Source organism: Echiichthys vipera (assembly GCF_963691815.1).
Source record: "Echiichthys vipera genome assembly, chromosome: 7".
Lineage (NCBI taxonomy): Eukaryota > Metazoa > Chordata > Actinopteri > Perciformes > Trachinidae > Echiichthys > Echiichthys vipera.
This window is the reverse complement of record NC_139832.1, coordinates 3,666,203-3,682,961: the sequence shown is the minus strand read 5'-3', so window position 1 is coordinate 3,682,961 and position 16,759 is coordinate 3,666,203. Positions and strand designations below refer to the sequence as shown.

Here is a 16,759-nt window from a genome sequence, read left to right as displayed (position 1 = left end):
CCCAGTAGAAAGTTCTTCAGTTTCACACGCACACACACACACATACGCGCACGCACGCACACAAGCGCGCACACACACCACATACACATGCACGCACACACGCACACACACTCGCATACAAACACATGCACGCACACACATGTACGCACATACACGCGCACACACTCACATACGCACACACACACAGGCACTCACACACACACACACACATACCAGCTGGGTGTGTTTGTGGTTGGAGAGTGGACCTAATGCATCTTTGTTCCGTACAAACGAATCCAAGGACTGAAAGTCATCCGTCACATCTATAAAATATCAAATAAAGTGAATATGTAACGCTTTTTAGGGCATTAACGTGACTTTTACTGATATTTTAAAGCAATTGACACTTTGAACTCCACAATAGAAAGTGTCCTTCAGTGCCTGTGGGGGTGTCCTAAAATTCAGAGGCACTCTTTAGAACAGTATAGGTTGGTTTCTCAAGAGCCAAAGTCGATGTGAAGTTTTTCAACCTGTGGTTAAAAGAGCAGCAACAAAGCCTTCGCTCTGCTGCACAAAGAATGAATGCTCCAGGTTTTATACTTTTTATCTTAGATCATTTTATACAGGACACAACCAGGGTGTTTTTAAAGGTTTAAACCCACTGTTGAACCTCAAAGGCTCAGGATAAAGTTGTCCATAAAGAGCCTAAAGATCTTTTTTTATATCGTAGAAACAAATTTAAGTCCAGAATCGCAGATAAGCAGCTTCTCCTCCCTCCCGTCTGTGCAGATGATCGAGGGCAGCTCCATCAAGAGCTACGACTCCATCCAGAAGCTGCTGAACGAGACGAGTCACATGAAGCAGGCCATGAGCCCCGCCGACCGCCTCCGCCTCTTCCCGACGCTGCACCGCCTCAACTCCAGCAAGAGGGCGCCGCCGCAGACCGCCAAGATCTCGTCCCTACCAGAGGAAGCCGAGGACGAGGTCCACGACACTCGCCTCTAACCGGCCAGGCACGCGAACACACACACCCATAACTCTGACGGATAAAAACAAGGGTCTGATGCTGATGATTTTGGGTTAATAACAAACCTTTTTGAGCCGTTTTCCCCCCAAATTTCCAGTGAAACAGCATCTCAGTCACAACGGGACGCTCTCCCAGATACACTATTTATTCCATAATAGGAGAACTCAATTTACACTGAATCACAATTAACTTAAATAAAAGACATTGAAGGTTTCTATTATATGGTTTCTAATCAAACTGGACTCGGTAACACTTGATTTGCTTTATGAAAACTACAAATTTTGACCGATGTATAGATTTAACTGCCAGGCACGTACAGTATGTTGCGCACATTCAAGTCAAGTTAGCATGAAGACGCAAGCGTAGACGACACATGCGTAGACGACACAAGCGTAGACGACACAAGCGTAGACGACACAAGCGTAGACGACACAAGCGTAGACGACACAAGCGTAGACGACACGCGTCTTTAACGAATCAGGTCTGAACATCGTCCGTGACGTTTCTCTTTCACGCGTGCAGCACACACACGGAGATCGCCCGTCAGACGTGTTCTCGCTCACTGGAAATACTCTGTTTTGGTTTTAGGCGACGGGTAGCGCCCGGGTAGAGCGTCCAAGAGGCAGGAAATGACGTGGATTGCGCGGCTGTAGTCGGTTGTAATGTGCTCGTAAACCGCAGAGTCTCTTTACGTTCATGAAATTGAGTTGAGACACTTTCGTTCTTCTTCTTCACCCTCCGATGTTTTGTTTTCGTTCACTTTGGCACCAGCCGCATGATAGAAACGTCACATAGACTCGATCGGACATCACTCAGACGCCGTTTTATGGAGCTGGCGGTGTAAAAAGTCTGTTTGATGTCTGGTCCGAGTGATCCGGACATTTACGTTCTCACATACAGCCGAGTTGAGTAACGTCCAGATACCTTCAGGGTTGCAGTGCCTGTGTGAAAAGGGCTTTACAGTAAAAACATCTGGCTTCAGACACAAACACACACACACACACACACACACACACACACACACACACACACACACACACACACACACACACACACACACACACACACACACACACACACACACACACACACACACACACACACACACACACACACACACACACACACACACACACACACACACACAGGTTTTTACTGTCGCATAATAAAGCTCATGTATGGAGTTAATTTATGAGACAGTATATTTAATATAACAAGTGGTTGAGGAGGTTTTGCACACGTGTAATTAAAAGCTGCGTGTGTGCAATAGCTGGAATGTTTTAAATGCTGTAAGTGTAAAGTGTAATCCCGGCGCATCATCCCAGGGTCTTTTTCCGGCACTTACATACATCAAATAATCCATCGAGACAGTTACAACTAGTACAGAGGAACCCGGGAGTCGCTAACAGCCGGACGTGGCTAACACTGATTAGCTCGGGGCAGCACGGTGAAGCATTAAAACGTCTTTTTTAACCACTAATGCTGCTGAAAATAACAGCAAACCTCTGCAGCAGCATGAGAAGAGTCCCTACACATTAACCGAAGCATCAACAACGTAGTTAATAAACATCTGGGTTCACTAAGAGTGTTTTAAGGACTTACCTACTGGCCTCGGTACCAGCTCCTCTAGTAGTAAAGTCCATTTAAGTCGATTAAATGACATCCAAAAGGAAGGAGCCCACTATTAACAGATTTGTTTATAGTAGTTTATACATATAATGTATATAAATGCCGAAAAAGGGACTATTTTGCGCCGGAATTACACTTTAAGAGTAATTTTAACATGTTGACCAACACAGTGCAACACGTCTGCAAGCTTTGAAAAGATAAAAATGTTCCCATGTTGAGGCTTTTGCCGTAAACCGGTCTTTAAATTAGAAGAAGTAATAATGATTCAGTGTGCGTTTGTGCTCCAGGGAGAGCTGTGGATGGGAGGATCTCACTTCCAGAAGCAGAGCAGCACAGCGAGAAGTAACGCGCGCATGAACACGTGTCCCGAAATCCGGTTCAGTCTGACTGACTGAACGCTTTGTTGCTGTCGAACCGTTCCAAGTGCCTTTGCAGGCTTCAGTCCGTCAGGTGCTTTTTGGCGCGTGAGGAAAAAGTTTCTCCTCCGACGCCAAAAAGTTTGATTTTTTAGCTTTGAAAAAGCACAAATTGCATTATTTTGTATTGTTTTAAAGACCATTTTGTCCTGTTAGTCAGTCTGACCCTGCGAACCAACACACACACACGCACACACACATGAGCGCATCAACGAGGAACGTGACGCCCTTGGCGGACTCAGAGACCCTTATTTTTCTATCTGTATGCACTTTAGAGACACCCCGAGGTACTCATCCACCACCACAGCAAGGAAACAGTCGAGTGATTAAATGCTGTGCAACAGTTTGTTTTCGATTCCTCCGTCAAATGAAGTGTAAATGTACAATTGTGACTTTTTTTTTGTTTTAAAACAACAAATTAAGCTTTTTACTTTAATTATTCAGCCTCTGTTCGTTAATGATGAATGAATTAATGAGAGACGGCTTTAATTCATCTAAAAAATACATTTAATATTTGAAATAAGGTGTATTTTTTCAGAGCGGCTGCTGTACAAACAACGCAAACACCAAGCTTTTCTCTTTTTAGATCATTTTCAAAGTTATTTCTGCACTTCCCTCAGAAACTGGAAACCATTTAGGGCGCACTCACACTGTCCTTCTGCACCGGGCCACAACAGGTTTTACGGATAAAGCCTAGTGCGTTTGACCAGTGTGAGTGCAACCGCTCCGCGTCTAGCTGCAGCCAGCTTGCCGTCCACGGCCCGTTTAGGAGAGGTGGGCTTTTGTAGAGCGCGTTTGCACATGTACGAGCACGAGCGTGCACACGTGTACGAGCACGAGCGTGCGCACGTGTACGAGCACGAGGCCTACGGCGGTTCTGAGGTCATTTCCTGTGCGCCTGTTGGGACGTAGAAAAAAGAAGGAGGGACCATGCGCGGACATTTCAAACAATGGCGGTGAAAGGTTCACGTTGGTGTGATGCGGAGGTGGAGTGTTTACTGCAGATTTGGTCGATGAAAAGATTCAAAAACAGTCGACGAGACGCACAAAAACTCTGAGGTCTACGGAAAGATCTGGAAACAAAGCCACGCATCGCCATGACGTCATCAATGCGTGTGACGTGTTACGGCGTGATGACGTATAGGCAGCAAGAAGCATTCTCCGAGGCCCAGGTAGTGTGAGTACAAACGGGCCTGGAGGGGGGGACAAGGACCCTAAAGCACGGGGCGCGGCGCGGACGCACAGTGTGAGTGCGCCCTTAGACTCTCCTGACGTAATTCTTGTTTTCTGTGGTTGAGGGAAAAGCGTCGCTCCTTTCGCTCTGTATAAATGATGGTTTTGTAAACGCAGCGATGCCGTTGTGATTAAGGTACCACGGGGAAACGCCTCGACATGTGAACTGTGACCGATTTTTTTATTTACAGAGTAAATTAAGAACACAGCGGTTTCTCACTCATAGGAAAAAAGGGGACACGGACGTCCCCAAGAAATGTATAAATGTATTTGTTCAATCAACTATATTTCCAGTAAAACTACAGATTTTGAGAATGTCATCGTGGTCGTGTCGTTTGTGATGTCGTCACCTCTGCGGCGGCGTTTCTCTCCAGCTGTGTTCTCTCGTAGTTTCTGTCTCTCTGTGTGTTTCTCACCAATGTCTGCAAGTTATTGAACATCTTCCAGCTGCGAGGAGCTCCTCCACGCCCCCCGTGCACGCCGTTTTGCAACGATACGCTTCATTGTGTCACTTTTTCAGTGTGAATGCACGACATCTGTAAAGAAACGACTGTTTTTGGGAGATGAGCTTGAACGTCTTTACCGCTTTTTCCACCTAAAGGAAAAACTGAGAGTGGTTTCCCCCTTTCTCTGCAGGTTGTTGAAAAGCATTCTGGGAAATGTAGGACATGTTTTAAACTTAAAGGTTCATTCATTCATCTTCAGCCTCTTGTCCCTGTCGGGGTCACGGGGGGCTGGAGCCGATCCCAGCTGATATCGTGCGTGAGGCGGGGTCCACCCTGGACAGGACGCCAGTCTATCACAGGACACATAGAGACGAACAGAGACAGACAACCATTCACACCTACGGGTGATTTAGAGTCATCAATGAACCGAACACCTGCACGTCTTTGGACTGTGGGAGGAAACCGGAGAACCCGGAGAAAACCCACGCAGACACGGGGACAACATGCTAACTCCAAATAGAAGGGCCCCAGCCGGGATTCGAACCAGGAACCTTCTTGCTATGAGGCGACAGCGCTAACCACCTATTAAAAGCTTTTTGTTTTTTAAATAATACACCAACGGGGCGTTTTGAGGGGTACAGAATGAAAGTAATTAGTCCCGTTCTGTTTCCGTTGTAGCAGCCAATAGCTTTGGGCGTTGCTGGTTGCCAGGTTTGTCTGTTGTTGCTACAGAAACAAATCATTTAGCGTTGAGAGCTAGCTGATGGATCACACACCACTCAAAGAAAGACTTCCAGTTCAAGACCTGGTCCTGGGTCTTCCCCGAGGCCTCCTCCCAGCTGGACGTGCCTGGAACACCTCCCTAGGGAGGCGCCCAGGGTTCATCCTTACCAGATGATCCTGAACCACCTCAACTGGCTCCTTTCAACGCAAAGGAGCAGCGGCTCTACTCCGAGTTCCTCACGGATGCTGAACTCCTCCCCCTCTCTCTAAGGGAGACTCCAGACGCAAAACAACAAAACAAAAAAACAACCAAAGTCCGATGGGGTTTTTCGACAGTGCCATTTTAATGTTTGTGCTTGAAAGACAATTCTTGAAACTTCAAAACAGCTATGGTACAGATCCAAATCATAGCGTGACTAAAATCTCTCCTGTACATATGTATAGATATATTTATATAGATTTATATAAACAACGTCCGCTTAACATGAAACGCGTCCTCGACGGCGAGAACTCACGGAGAACACAGTGGTGATGGAAAGCAAGAAAACAAAAGAAGAAGAAGAAAGGATGAATTACGCTGCAGGGGGGGGGGGGGGGGGGGGGTTAAACATGAGTCAGGGGGGAAATGACGGGCATCTCAAACGTTTATTATGGCTTACAGTTGATAGGACGTCCTGTTTGGACACAGTTCTAGTGCTTATTGCCACGGGCACCGTCACTCTGAAACAAGTGAGGGGCTCAGAAACCAAAGCGGTTTTACAAACACTATGTACACGTTTTATTTCCAGCGCTTTTTTTGTGTTTTGTGTTGTTTTTGTTTCTGCTTTAAGGGTTTTTTTAAAGGTCACTGTACAAGCGTCATACCACATACACCGATCTAATAGAGCGTTTTCCACTTACGCATTCTTATTTACAAATATATTTGGTAAAACCCTGATTACTTTCCACAGTATTCAAACTCCAACCTTTAAGCGACTAGTTAAAGATAAAACACGCGGATATCTCCAAATACTTAAGAGCCAAAAACAACGAAAAGTAAAGAAAAACCTGCTCGTTTCTTCCTTTGATCCAAAAAAACGCTTCTCACTTAATAAGGTAACACCTGTAAGTACCTTCAGTTACTCTTCAATGGCCTTAAACCAGTAGGACAAGTACGGTATTTCACGTTTTAGGTACACATAAATACTGAGGCAGTCAAATACTTAATATATATCCACTTATTTCAGTCCGTTCTGACTCTGTATCTACTGAACACCGTCCCGTACGTAACACGCAGGTCAATACGCTGGAATAAGGCAACAGGGAAGTAACCTGCTGCTTTACCTCCTGTTGTATTCCCCCCCCCCCCCCACTCTCCAAACCAAAAACAAATACTTCAAATACTGCGATCGCATTAAAACTATGGTCCCCAAGTACACAACTGCGGTACAGTGTAACGAGTACGGATAACAAGTACGAATACTAAAAGTCAAAGGTCGTCGGGTGCCTGTAGTCTTTACATCTTGGAGGGAATCAGGGACATGGAGTAGATGTCTACTTGCTGTTGTTGTTGTTGTTTTCATGCAGGTCTCTGTGGAGGATCCAGATGTCCTCGTGCGATTGGTTGTTGTCGTTGATGTTGTTGCGGTAGTTGTTGTTGTTGCTGCTGCTGCTGCCGGGAGGAGCCTGCTTTGTTCTGCTGCTGTTAGTGGTTCTGCTGCGGCTGGGGGGCGTCTGGGTTCGGCCAGGGCTGCTGCTGCTGCTGCTGCTGGAGGAGGAGGAGGTGGTGGCAGCAGTAGTGGGGGCTCGTGTCTGCTGCCCCCTGCTGCTGGGGACGGGGAGCTGCGATTTGGCACGGGGGCCTGAACGTCGGTCGCTGCTGCTGCTGCTGCTCTGGACGGAGCTGCGGCTGGACTGATGAGCGACGGGCTGCCGGGAGAAACGAAAACGAAACTTTTTTCAACATAATTTTTTATTACTTTTTTCAACAAATTTTTTTTGAACTTTTTTCAACAATTTTTTTATATTTTTTTCAACAATTTGTTTAACTTTTTTTTATACTTTCAACACATTTTTTAGACTTTTTTCAACAATTTTTTAAAAAACTTTTTTCATTAAAAGTTTTTGAACTTTTTTCAACATTTTTTTTATACTTTTTTCAACACGTTTTTTATAGTTTTTTCAACAATTTTTATTTTTACTTTTTTCAACATTTTTTTCAACAATTTTTTCAACATTTTTTTATACTTTCAACACTTTTTTTTACTTTTTTCAACATAATTTTTTAAATAATTTTTTCAACAATTTTTTATACTTTTTTCAATACATTTTTTAAATACTTTTTTCAACAAAAGTTTTTTTTAACTTTTTTCAACAATTTTTTATACTTTTTTCAACATTTTTTTATACTTTTTTCAACAATTTTTTTTATATTTTTTTCAACAAAATTTTTTTGAACTTTTTTCAACAATTTTTTTATACTTTTTTCAACAATTTTTTATATTTTTTTCAACAAATTTTTTTTTAAACTTTTTTCAACAAATTTTTTTTATACTTTTCGCAACAATTTTTTTTAACTTTTTTCAACAAATTTTTTTTGAACTTTTTTTCAACAATTTTTTTATACTTTTCAACAATTTTTTAAATATTTTTTTCAACAAAATTTTTTTGAACTTTTTCCAACAATTTTTTTATACTTTTTTCAACAATTTTCTTTTATTTTTTCAACAAAATCTTTTTGAACTTTTTTCTACTTTTTTCAACAATTTTTTTTATACTTTTTTCAACACATTTTTTTGGAACTTTTTTCAACAATTTTTTTATACTTTTTTCAACAATTTTTTAAATATTTTTTTCAACAAATTTTTTTTGAACTTTTTTCAACAATTTTTTTATATTTTTTTCAACAAAATTGTTTTGAACTTTTTTTTATACTTTCAACACATTTTTTAGACTTTTTTCAACAATTTTTTAAAAAACTTTTTTCATTAAAAGTTTTTGAACTTTTTTCAACATTTTTTTATACTTTTTTCAACACGTTTTTTATAGTTTTTTCAACAATTTTTATTTTTACTTTTTTCAACATTTTTTTCAACAATTTTTTCAACATTTTTTTATACTTTCAACACTTTTTTTTACTTTTTTCAACATAATTTTTTAAATAATTTTTTCAACAATTTTTTATACTTTTTTCAATACATTTTTTAAATACTTTTTTCAACAAAAGTTTTTTTAACTTTTTTCAACAATTTTTTAAATATTTTTTTCAACAAAATATTTTCGAACTTTTTTCAACAATTTTTTTATATTTTTTTCAACAAATTTTTTTTGAACTTTTTTCAACAATTTTTTATACTTTTTTCAAAAAAAATTTTTATATTTTTTTCAACAATTTTTTTGAACTTTTTTCAACAATTTGTTTTATACTTTTTTCAACAATTTTTTTTGAACTTTTTTCAACAATTTTTTTATACTTTTTTCAACAATTTTTTAAATATTTTTTTCAACAATTTTTTCGACAATTTTTTTTATATTTTATTAAACATAATTTTTTATACTTTTTTCAACAACATTTTTTATACTTTTTTCAACATAATTTTTTTATACTTTTTTATACTTTTTTCAACAAAATTGTTTTGAACTTTTTTCAACATTTTTTTATACTTTTTTCAACAATTTTTTTTATACTTTTTTCAACATAATTTTTTTGAACTTTTTTCAACAATTTTTTATACTTTTTTCAACATATTTTTCTATACTTTTTTCAACAATTTTTTTATATTTTTTTCAACAAAATTTTTTTGAACTTTTTTCAACAATTTTTTATACTTTTTTCAAAATTTTTTTTATATTTTTTTCAACAATTTTTTTGAACTTTTTTCAACAATTTGTTTTATACTTTTTTCAACAATTTTTTTTGAACTTTTTTCAACTATTTTTTTAATACTTTTTTCAACAATTTTTTAAATATTTTTTTCAACTATTTTTTTTATACTTTTTTCAACTATTTTTTCGACAATTTTTTTATATTGTTTTCAACATAATTTTTTTATACTTTTTTTAACAACATTTTTTATACTTTTTTCAACATAATTTTTTTATACTTTTTTCAACAAATTTTTTATACTTTTTTCAACAATTTTTTTTGATACTTTTTTCAACAATGTTTTTATACTTTTTTCAACAATTTTTAAAATAATTTTTTCAACGATTTTTTTGTACTTTTTTCAATAATTTTTTTATACTTTTTTTAACAAAATATTTTTAAACTTTTTTCAACAAAATGTTTTTGAACTTTTTTCAACATAATTTGTTTTGAACTTTTTTCAACAAAATTTTTTTATATTTTTTTCCACAAATTCTTTTTGAATTTCTTTCAACATAATTTTTTTTATATTTTTTTCAACAATTTTTTTGTACTTTTTTCGACAATTTTTTTTATACTTTTTTTAACAAAATATTTTTAAACTTTTTTCAACAAAATGTTTTTGAACTTTTTTCAACATAATTTTTTTGAACTTTTTTCAACGAAATTTTTATTATATTTTTTTCAACAAATTCTTTTTGAATTTTTTTCAACATAATTTTTTTTATACTTTTTTCAACAATTTTTTCATACTTTTTTCAACATAATTTTTTTATACTTTTTTCAACAATTTGTTTATACTTTTTTCAACATAATTTTTTAATACTTTTTTATACCTTTTTCAACATAATTTTTTTATACCTTTTTCAACAATTTTTTTATACTTTTCAACAAAAAATTTTTGTACTTTTTTCACAATTTTTTTTAGAAACTTTTTTCAACATATTTTTTTATACTTTTTCAATGTAATTTTTTTCAAAATAATTTTTTTTATTCTTTTTTCACAATTTTTTTTAGAAACTTTTTTCAACATCATTTTTCAATACTTTTTCACAAACCTTAAAGCTGCAGCTAAACCTGCGGTGATGACGTGTTACACAACTAAACCCTAATCACACGTGAGGCAGCAAAACACAAGAGACGCCTGATTAAAAGTCATACAAAACAAATCGCACACATTTATTTTACACTTGAATCACCGGCTCGTGGCTCAGTGAGTCGCTCAACACAGTGATGATGAGACTAGATACCAGTTTTTACCAGAAGCAAAATAAAAACAGCTGCTGCAGACGGATGTAACGACATAACTGCGCTCGTATGCGTCCGTGCAGGTGCATTTGTTTTATAACTTTCACAGTGTCAGGCTCTCCACACAGATTCAACACAGTAGTCATTTATTTCAACGCTGATTGGTGTATTTGAGTGTTTTCCCTTCCTCTCACCGTCTGCGGTCGCTGCTGGACGGCGGGTTCCTGCTCGGCCTTGTGCGGGGGCGTGGCTTCACCGGGAGAGCTGAACAGGATCAAGTCGTCTTTGTGTCGAGAGATCTGCGGGCGAGGAACAAGCGGCAGCGTTAAGAAGAAGCAGGAAAACCGTGGGTGAGCGTGAACGCACAGGCCTGAGTATCGTGTTAGTGTCCGGCTGCTGAGGACTCATTAAAGGAGGAAGCGCTGAGGTGGGGCGATGACGTGACATCAGGGACTCAGATCAGTGGATTTTATAAAAGGTCAAAACAACGATGATGCAGAAACAAAGTGATCATGTTGGACGCTCAGTTAGAGCGACAGTACATTTGTCAACATTAAGAATTTTGTTTTTTTAACTTGTTTCTACATTTATTTATTCTTTTTAAACTTTTTTAACGACATTTTGACTTTTTGGACATTATGACCCCTTTTTTTGGACTATGACTTTTATTGCTATTCAATCATTTTTTCACTTTTTTTTAACATTAGGACGTTTTTTGCTTTTTTAAACTTTTTTGCTTTTTTAAACTTTTTTGCTTTTTTAAAACTTTTTTTGCTTTTTTAAACTTTTTTTGCTTTTTTAAACTTTTTTTCTTTTTTAAACTTTTTGCTTTTTTAAACTTTTTTGCTTTTTTAAACTTTTTTTAAAAAGTTTGCTTTTTTTGAACTTTTTTTGCTTTTTTAAACTTTTTTTGCTTTTTTAAACTTTTTTTGCTTTTTTAAACTTTTTGCTTTTTTAAACTTTTTGCTTTTTTAAACTTTTTTTGCTTTATTAAAACTTTTTTGCTTTTTTAAACTTTTTGCTTTTTTTTAAACTTTTTTGCTTTTTTAAACTTTTGCTTTTTTAAACTTTTTTGCTTTTTTAAACTTTTTTGCTTTTTTAAACTTTTTTTGCTTTTTTAAACTTTTTTGCTTTTTTAAACTTTTTTGCTTTTTTAAACTTTTTTTGCTTTTTTAAACTTTTTTTGCTTTTTTAAACTTTTTTTCTTTTTTAAACTTTTTGCTTTTTTAAACTTTTTTGCTTTTTTAAACTTTTTTTAAAAAGTTTGCTTTTTTTGAACTTTTTTTGCTTTTTTAAACTTTTTTTGCTTTTTTAAACTTTTTTTGCTTTTTTAAACTTTTTGCTTTTTTAAACTTTTTGCTTTTTTAAACTTTTTTTGCTTTATTAAAACTTTTTTGCTTTTTTAAACTTTTTGCTTTTTTTTAAACTTTTTTGCTTTTTTAAACTTTTGCTTTTTTAAACTTTTTTGCTTTTTTAAACTTTTTTGCTTTTTTAAACTTTTTTTGCTTTTTTAAACTTTTTTTGCTTTTTTAAACTTTTTGCTTTTTTAAACTTTTTGCTTTTTTAAACTTTCTGCTTTTTTAAACTTTTTTGCTTTTTTAATTTTTTTTTGCTTTTTTAAACTTTTTGCTTTTTTTGAACTTTTTTTGCTTTTTTAAACTTTTTTGCTTTTTTAAACTTTTGCTTTTTTAAACTTTTTTTAAAAAGTTTGCTTTTTTAAACTTTTTTGCTTTTTTAAACTTTTTTTGCTTTTTTAAACTTTTTTTGCTTTTTTAAACTTTTTGCTTTTTTAAACTTTTTGCTTTTTTAAACTTTTTGCTTTTTTAAACTTTTTTGCTTTTTTAATTTTTTTTTGCTTTTTTAAACTTTTTGCTTTTTTTGAACTTTTTTTGCTTTTTTAAACTTTTTTGCTTTTTTAAACTTTTTGCTTTTTTAAACTTTTTGCTTTTTTAAACTTTTTTGCTTTTTTAAACTTTTTTTGCTTTTTTAAACTTTTTTAAACTTTTTCTGCTTTTTAAACTTTTTTTGCTTTTTTAAACTTTTTGCTTTTTTTTAAACTTTTTTGCTTTTTTTTAAACTTTTTTGCTTTTTTAAACTTTTGCTTTTTTAAACTTTTTTGCTTTTTTAAACTTTTTTGCTTTTTTAAACTTTTTTTGCTTTTTTAAACTTTTTTTGCTTTTTTAAACTTTTTGCTTTTTTAAACTTTTTTGCTTTTTTAAACTTTTTGCTTTTTTAAACTTTTTGCTTTTTTAATTTTTTTTTGCTTTTTTAAACTTTTTGCTTTTTTTGAACTTTTTTTGCTTTTTTAAACTTTTTTGCTTTTTTAAACTTTTGCTTTTTTAAACTTTTTGCTTTTTTAAACTTTTTTTGCTTTTTTAAACAATTTTAAACTTTTTTTGCTTTTTTTAAAAAAAATAAATAAAACTTTTTTAAACATTTGGACTTTTTTTTCTTTTTAAAACTTTTTTTAAACTTTTTTTTCTTTTTAAAACTTTAAAAAAAAAAACTTTTTTAAAAACTTTTTTCATCATTTACTTTTTTTAAACTGTTTCTAACATTATGACTTTTTTGGCTTTTTATACTTTATATAAATACTAGATTATGAGTTTTGTGACGGAGTGGGCTGTACTTTCTTCTTTTTTCAGACATTTTTAAATCTCTAGAATTAAAAGGTCCAAATCAGTCCTGTGTGTACGTCCAGCCCTGACGCGGTTATAGGTAAACGCCAGCACGGCTCCCAAGTCACACATGTACTACGATATTTATGTACTCTATATTTAGACGGATGACAGCGATGAATTAAAGTAAAGAGCCGGGAGTCGAAACATGTCACCTAAAAGCAGAGTGTGTAGAAATACAGCGTAATTAATACCTGAGCGGCTTCTGAACAGCAAAACATACACACACAAGGTTTGTTTTGCTGGATGACAGAGACACAGTGGTAGTCACAGGTCCATATATATATACACACACACACACACACACACACACACACACATGTATTTTCCCGTAGTGACCGTACCTTGCTGATGTCTGGCTCTGACTTGCTGGAGCACATGGTCTGCAGCTCTCTGATCAGATCCGTCTCGTCATCAGAGAACACAGACAGACCTACGGGCTCCCTGCAACATACAGTGAAATTCAATTTAGCGTCATATTTTAGCGTTTAACACAGGAACACGTGCTAATAATGGTCATTAGACAGAACACGAACCTCTGGACTTTGCCACTGGAGATGAAGCTGACATCAGTGCTGGACAGCGATCCTGCAAATCCCAAAACACCAAGTTATGAATCAAACGTCACTGGAATCAGATCCAATACATTTGAAAAGCAGCCGCGTGTCTTTACACAGACAAGGTCCTCGTTACTCGGGATAATCCAAAGACTTTCCCGATCTCATCTCATCTCATCTTCAGCCTCTTATCCGGGGTCGGGTCTCGGGGGCAGCAGCTTTAGCAGGGGACCCCAAACTTCCCTTTCCCGGGCCACATTAACCAGCTCTAACTGGGGGATCCTGAGGCGTTCCCAGGCCAGTGTGGAGATCTAATCTCTCCACCTGGTCCTGGGTCTTCCCCGAGGCCTCCTCCCAGCTGGACGTGCCTGGGACACCTCCCTAGGGAGGCGCCCAGGGTTCATCCGTACTAGAAACAGCTTGCTATCAAAGGTAAAATATGCTGTGGAGTAACAGGGAGTTTGTCTGAATGACGGCACATGTTGAGCCTGTTGAATGGCGCCCCCTTGTGGATGCTGATGACACAAATCCACATTTCTATACCTGGGCGTCTGGACATCACAACAACAGAGTCAACAGAGTCTGTTCCCTTTCAAAGAAACTTCGAATCGAGCGTTCACGCAGTCACTCGTTAGTCAGGAATCATCACGTTGTGTTGTTAAACTGCAGGATTTACATGTTGCACCTCTTTTGCAGACATGCATGCAACCAAAGCCTGCTCGAACGTGAGGGGTCAGGACTACTTGGACCAGGGGTGGGCAGCCACTGTCCTCCTGCATGTTTTAGGTTCCTCCCTACCCTAACACACCTGAGTCTAACAATAATCACACTGTGACGAGCATCAGCTGCTTGATAACGAGCACATCATCAGACTCAGGTGTGTTGGAGCAGAGAGGAACCTGAAACATGCAGGACAGTGGCTCTCCAGGACCGGAGTTGCCCACCCCTGACTTGGACTATAAATGGAAACACTGCTGCTACCCAAATCCTCCATTTTAATTCCCTTTATCCCAAGTTTTACCCTTAAACAAAAGTCACTGCATTACGGCTCCAACTCTGGAGCCGGGAGTGGCTGAAACTACATCACGTCATTCTCTGGATCTACTGCTCAGTCCTGGTTCCTACCCTCACCTGCTGTCATGAAAGCTGGGTCAGGACCCAAAGAACCAGGTTGTGGGTACAAGCGGCCGAAATGTGTTTTCTCAGGAGGGGGGCTGGAGTCTCCCTTAGAGAGAGGGGGAGAAGTTCAGCATCCGTGAGGAACTCGGAGTAGAGCCGCTGCTCCTTTGTGTTGAAAGGAGCCAGTTGAGGTGGTTCAGGATCATCTGGTAAGGATGAACCCTGGGCGCCTCCCTAGGGAGGTGTTCCAGGCACGTCCAGCTGGGAGGAGGCCTCGGGGAAGACCCAGGACCAGGTGGAGAGATTAGATCTCCACACTGGCCTGGGAACGCCTCAGGATCCCCCAGTTAGAGCTGGTCAATGTGGCCCGGGAAAGGGAAGTTTGGGGTCCCCTGCTAAAGCTGCTGCCCCCGAGACCCGAACACAGATAAGAGGCTGAAGATGAGATGAGACGAAGGATCTAACCCCCCCCCCCCCCCGGGTTTGGACGCTCACACCGTCTTACCCTCTCTAAAGGAGCCGCCAGAGCTCCAGCTTAGGGCGGGGCTTCCCTTTTTCCGAGGGCTGGTGTTGGAGCGTCTCAACTTGCCGCCGTCTCGTCCCTTTCTACCTCCTCCGCTGTCGCTTCCTTTGTAGGAGCCGATGGCCGACAGAGGGAAGGTCCCGCCCCGAAACTCCAGCAGGTACCTGTCAATCTCTGCAGGAGATGAGGGAAAAAACAAAACACACACATCAGCGTTGTTTCACGTGGATTAACCCTCTTCATCATCATGTGCGACGCCCACACACCGTGTCGAGGCAGAGGGCAGCCCTGGAGCACCGCCTTGTTGACCAGGATGCTGAGTGCGGCTTTTACCACGGCCTGCTGCCCGGCGCTCAGCCCACAGTTGCTAGGAGAAGGTCGCTGCAACGACGAGGAAGAGGTGGCGGACGTGGTGGAGGTGGAGGAGGAGGAGGAGGAGCGCTTGGCTGTCACCCGTGAGATGATGGCTTCTTCCACTCTGGGGACGACAACGGCGTTCCAGAGGCGAGCGAGCCACCTGAACACACGCAGCAGCCTCACAGTCACACTGAACGGACTTTATCGTTATTATTAGTCAGATTACGCCATGACTGCTTTAGAACATATTATACTATGACTTTTTTTTTGGCTTATCTTTTGGACACAATATTTAATAAAATATGCTTGAATCAGTCTAAAACTGTCATAATTTGTTGAAAAAAGTCAAAAAAGTCTCATATTTATGAGGAAAGATGTCATAATAACGAGATACGGTGTCTAATTTTCTTTATGTTAAATGCAATACCCTTCCACAATACTATGCCTTTTTTCAACATACTATATATATATATTAATATTTTTTTAAATATACTATATATATATATATATTTTTAATATACTATATATATTTTTTTTTAAATATACTATATATATATATTTTTATATACTATATATATATTTTTAAAATATACTATATATATTTTTATATACTATATATATATTTTTTAAATATACTATATATTTTTTTTAATATACTATATATATATATTTTTATATACTATATATATATTTTTAAAATATACTATATATATTTTTATATACTATATATATATTTTTTAAATATACTATATATTTTTTTTAATATACTATATATATATATTTTTATATACTATATATATATTTTTAATATACTATATACATTTTTTTTAATATACTATATATATATATTTTTATATACTATATATATATTAATATTTTTTTAATATACTATATATGTATATATTTTAATAGACTATATATTTTTTAATGTACTATATATATTTTAATATACTATATATATTTTTTTTTAATATACTATA

At 36.7% G+C, this 16,759-nt stretch overlaps 2 protein-coding genes across 2 annotated transcripts in view; one reads left to right on the top strand and one right to left on the bottom strand.

Annotated features, from left to right (window-relative positions):
- Window positions 1-997, top strand: part of cftr (CF transmembrane conductance regulator) — a 57,990-nt gene extending 56,993 nt beyond the window's left edge. Inside the window, exon 27 of the mRNA XM_083916613.1 lies at window positions 769-997. Coding sequence (XP_083772739.1) covers window positions 769-984 — 216 coding nt within the window. The 3' untranslated portion in view covers window positions 985-997. The remainder of the gene's footprint in view (window positions 1-768) is intronic.
- A 4,875-nt stretch (window positions 998-5,872) lies between these two features.
- The window catches only part of cttnbp2 (cortactin binding protein 2), a 106,729-nt gene continuing 95,842 nt past the window's right edge, over window positions 5,873-16,759 (bottom strand). Inside the window, exons 18-23 of the mRNA XM_083915961.1 lie at window positions 15,689-15,939; window positions 15,405-15,596; window positions 13,760-13,811; window positions 13,568-13,667; window positions 10,740-10,844; window positions 5,873-7,361 (exon numbers count right to left, since the gene is read on the bottom strand). Of these exons, the coding sequence (XP_083772087.1) occupies window positions 6,987-7,361; window positions 10,740-10,844; window positions 13,568-13,667; window positions 13,760-13,811; window positions 15,405-15,596; window positions 15,689-15,939 (1,075 nt within the window). The 3' untranslated portion in view covers window positions 5,873-6,986. The remainder of the gene's footprint in view (window positions 7,362-10,739; window positions 10,845-13,567; window positions 13,668-13,759; window positions 13,812-15,404; window positions 15,597-15,688; window positions 15,940-16,759) is intronic.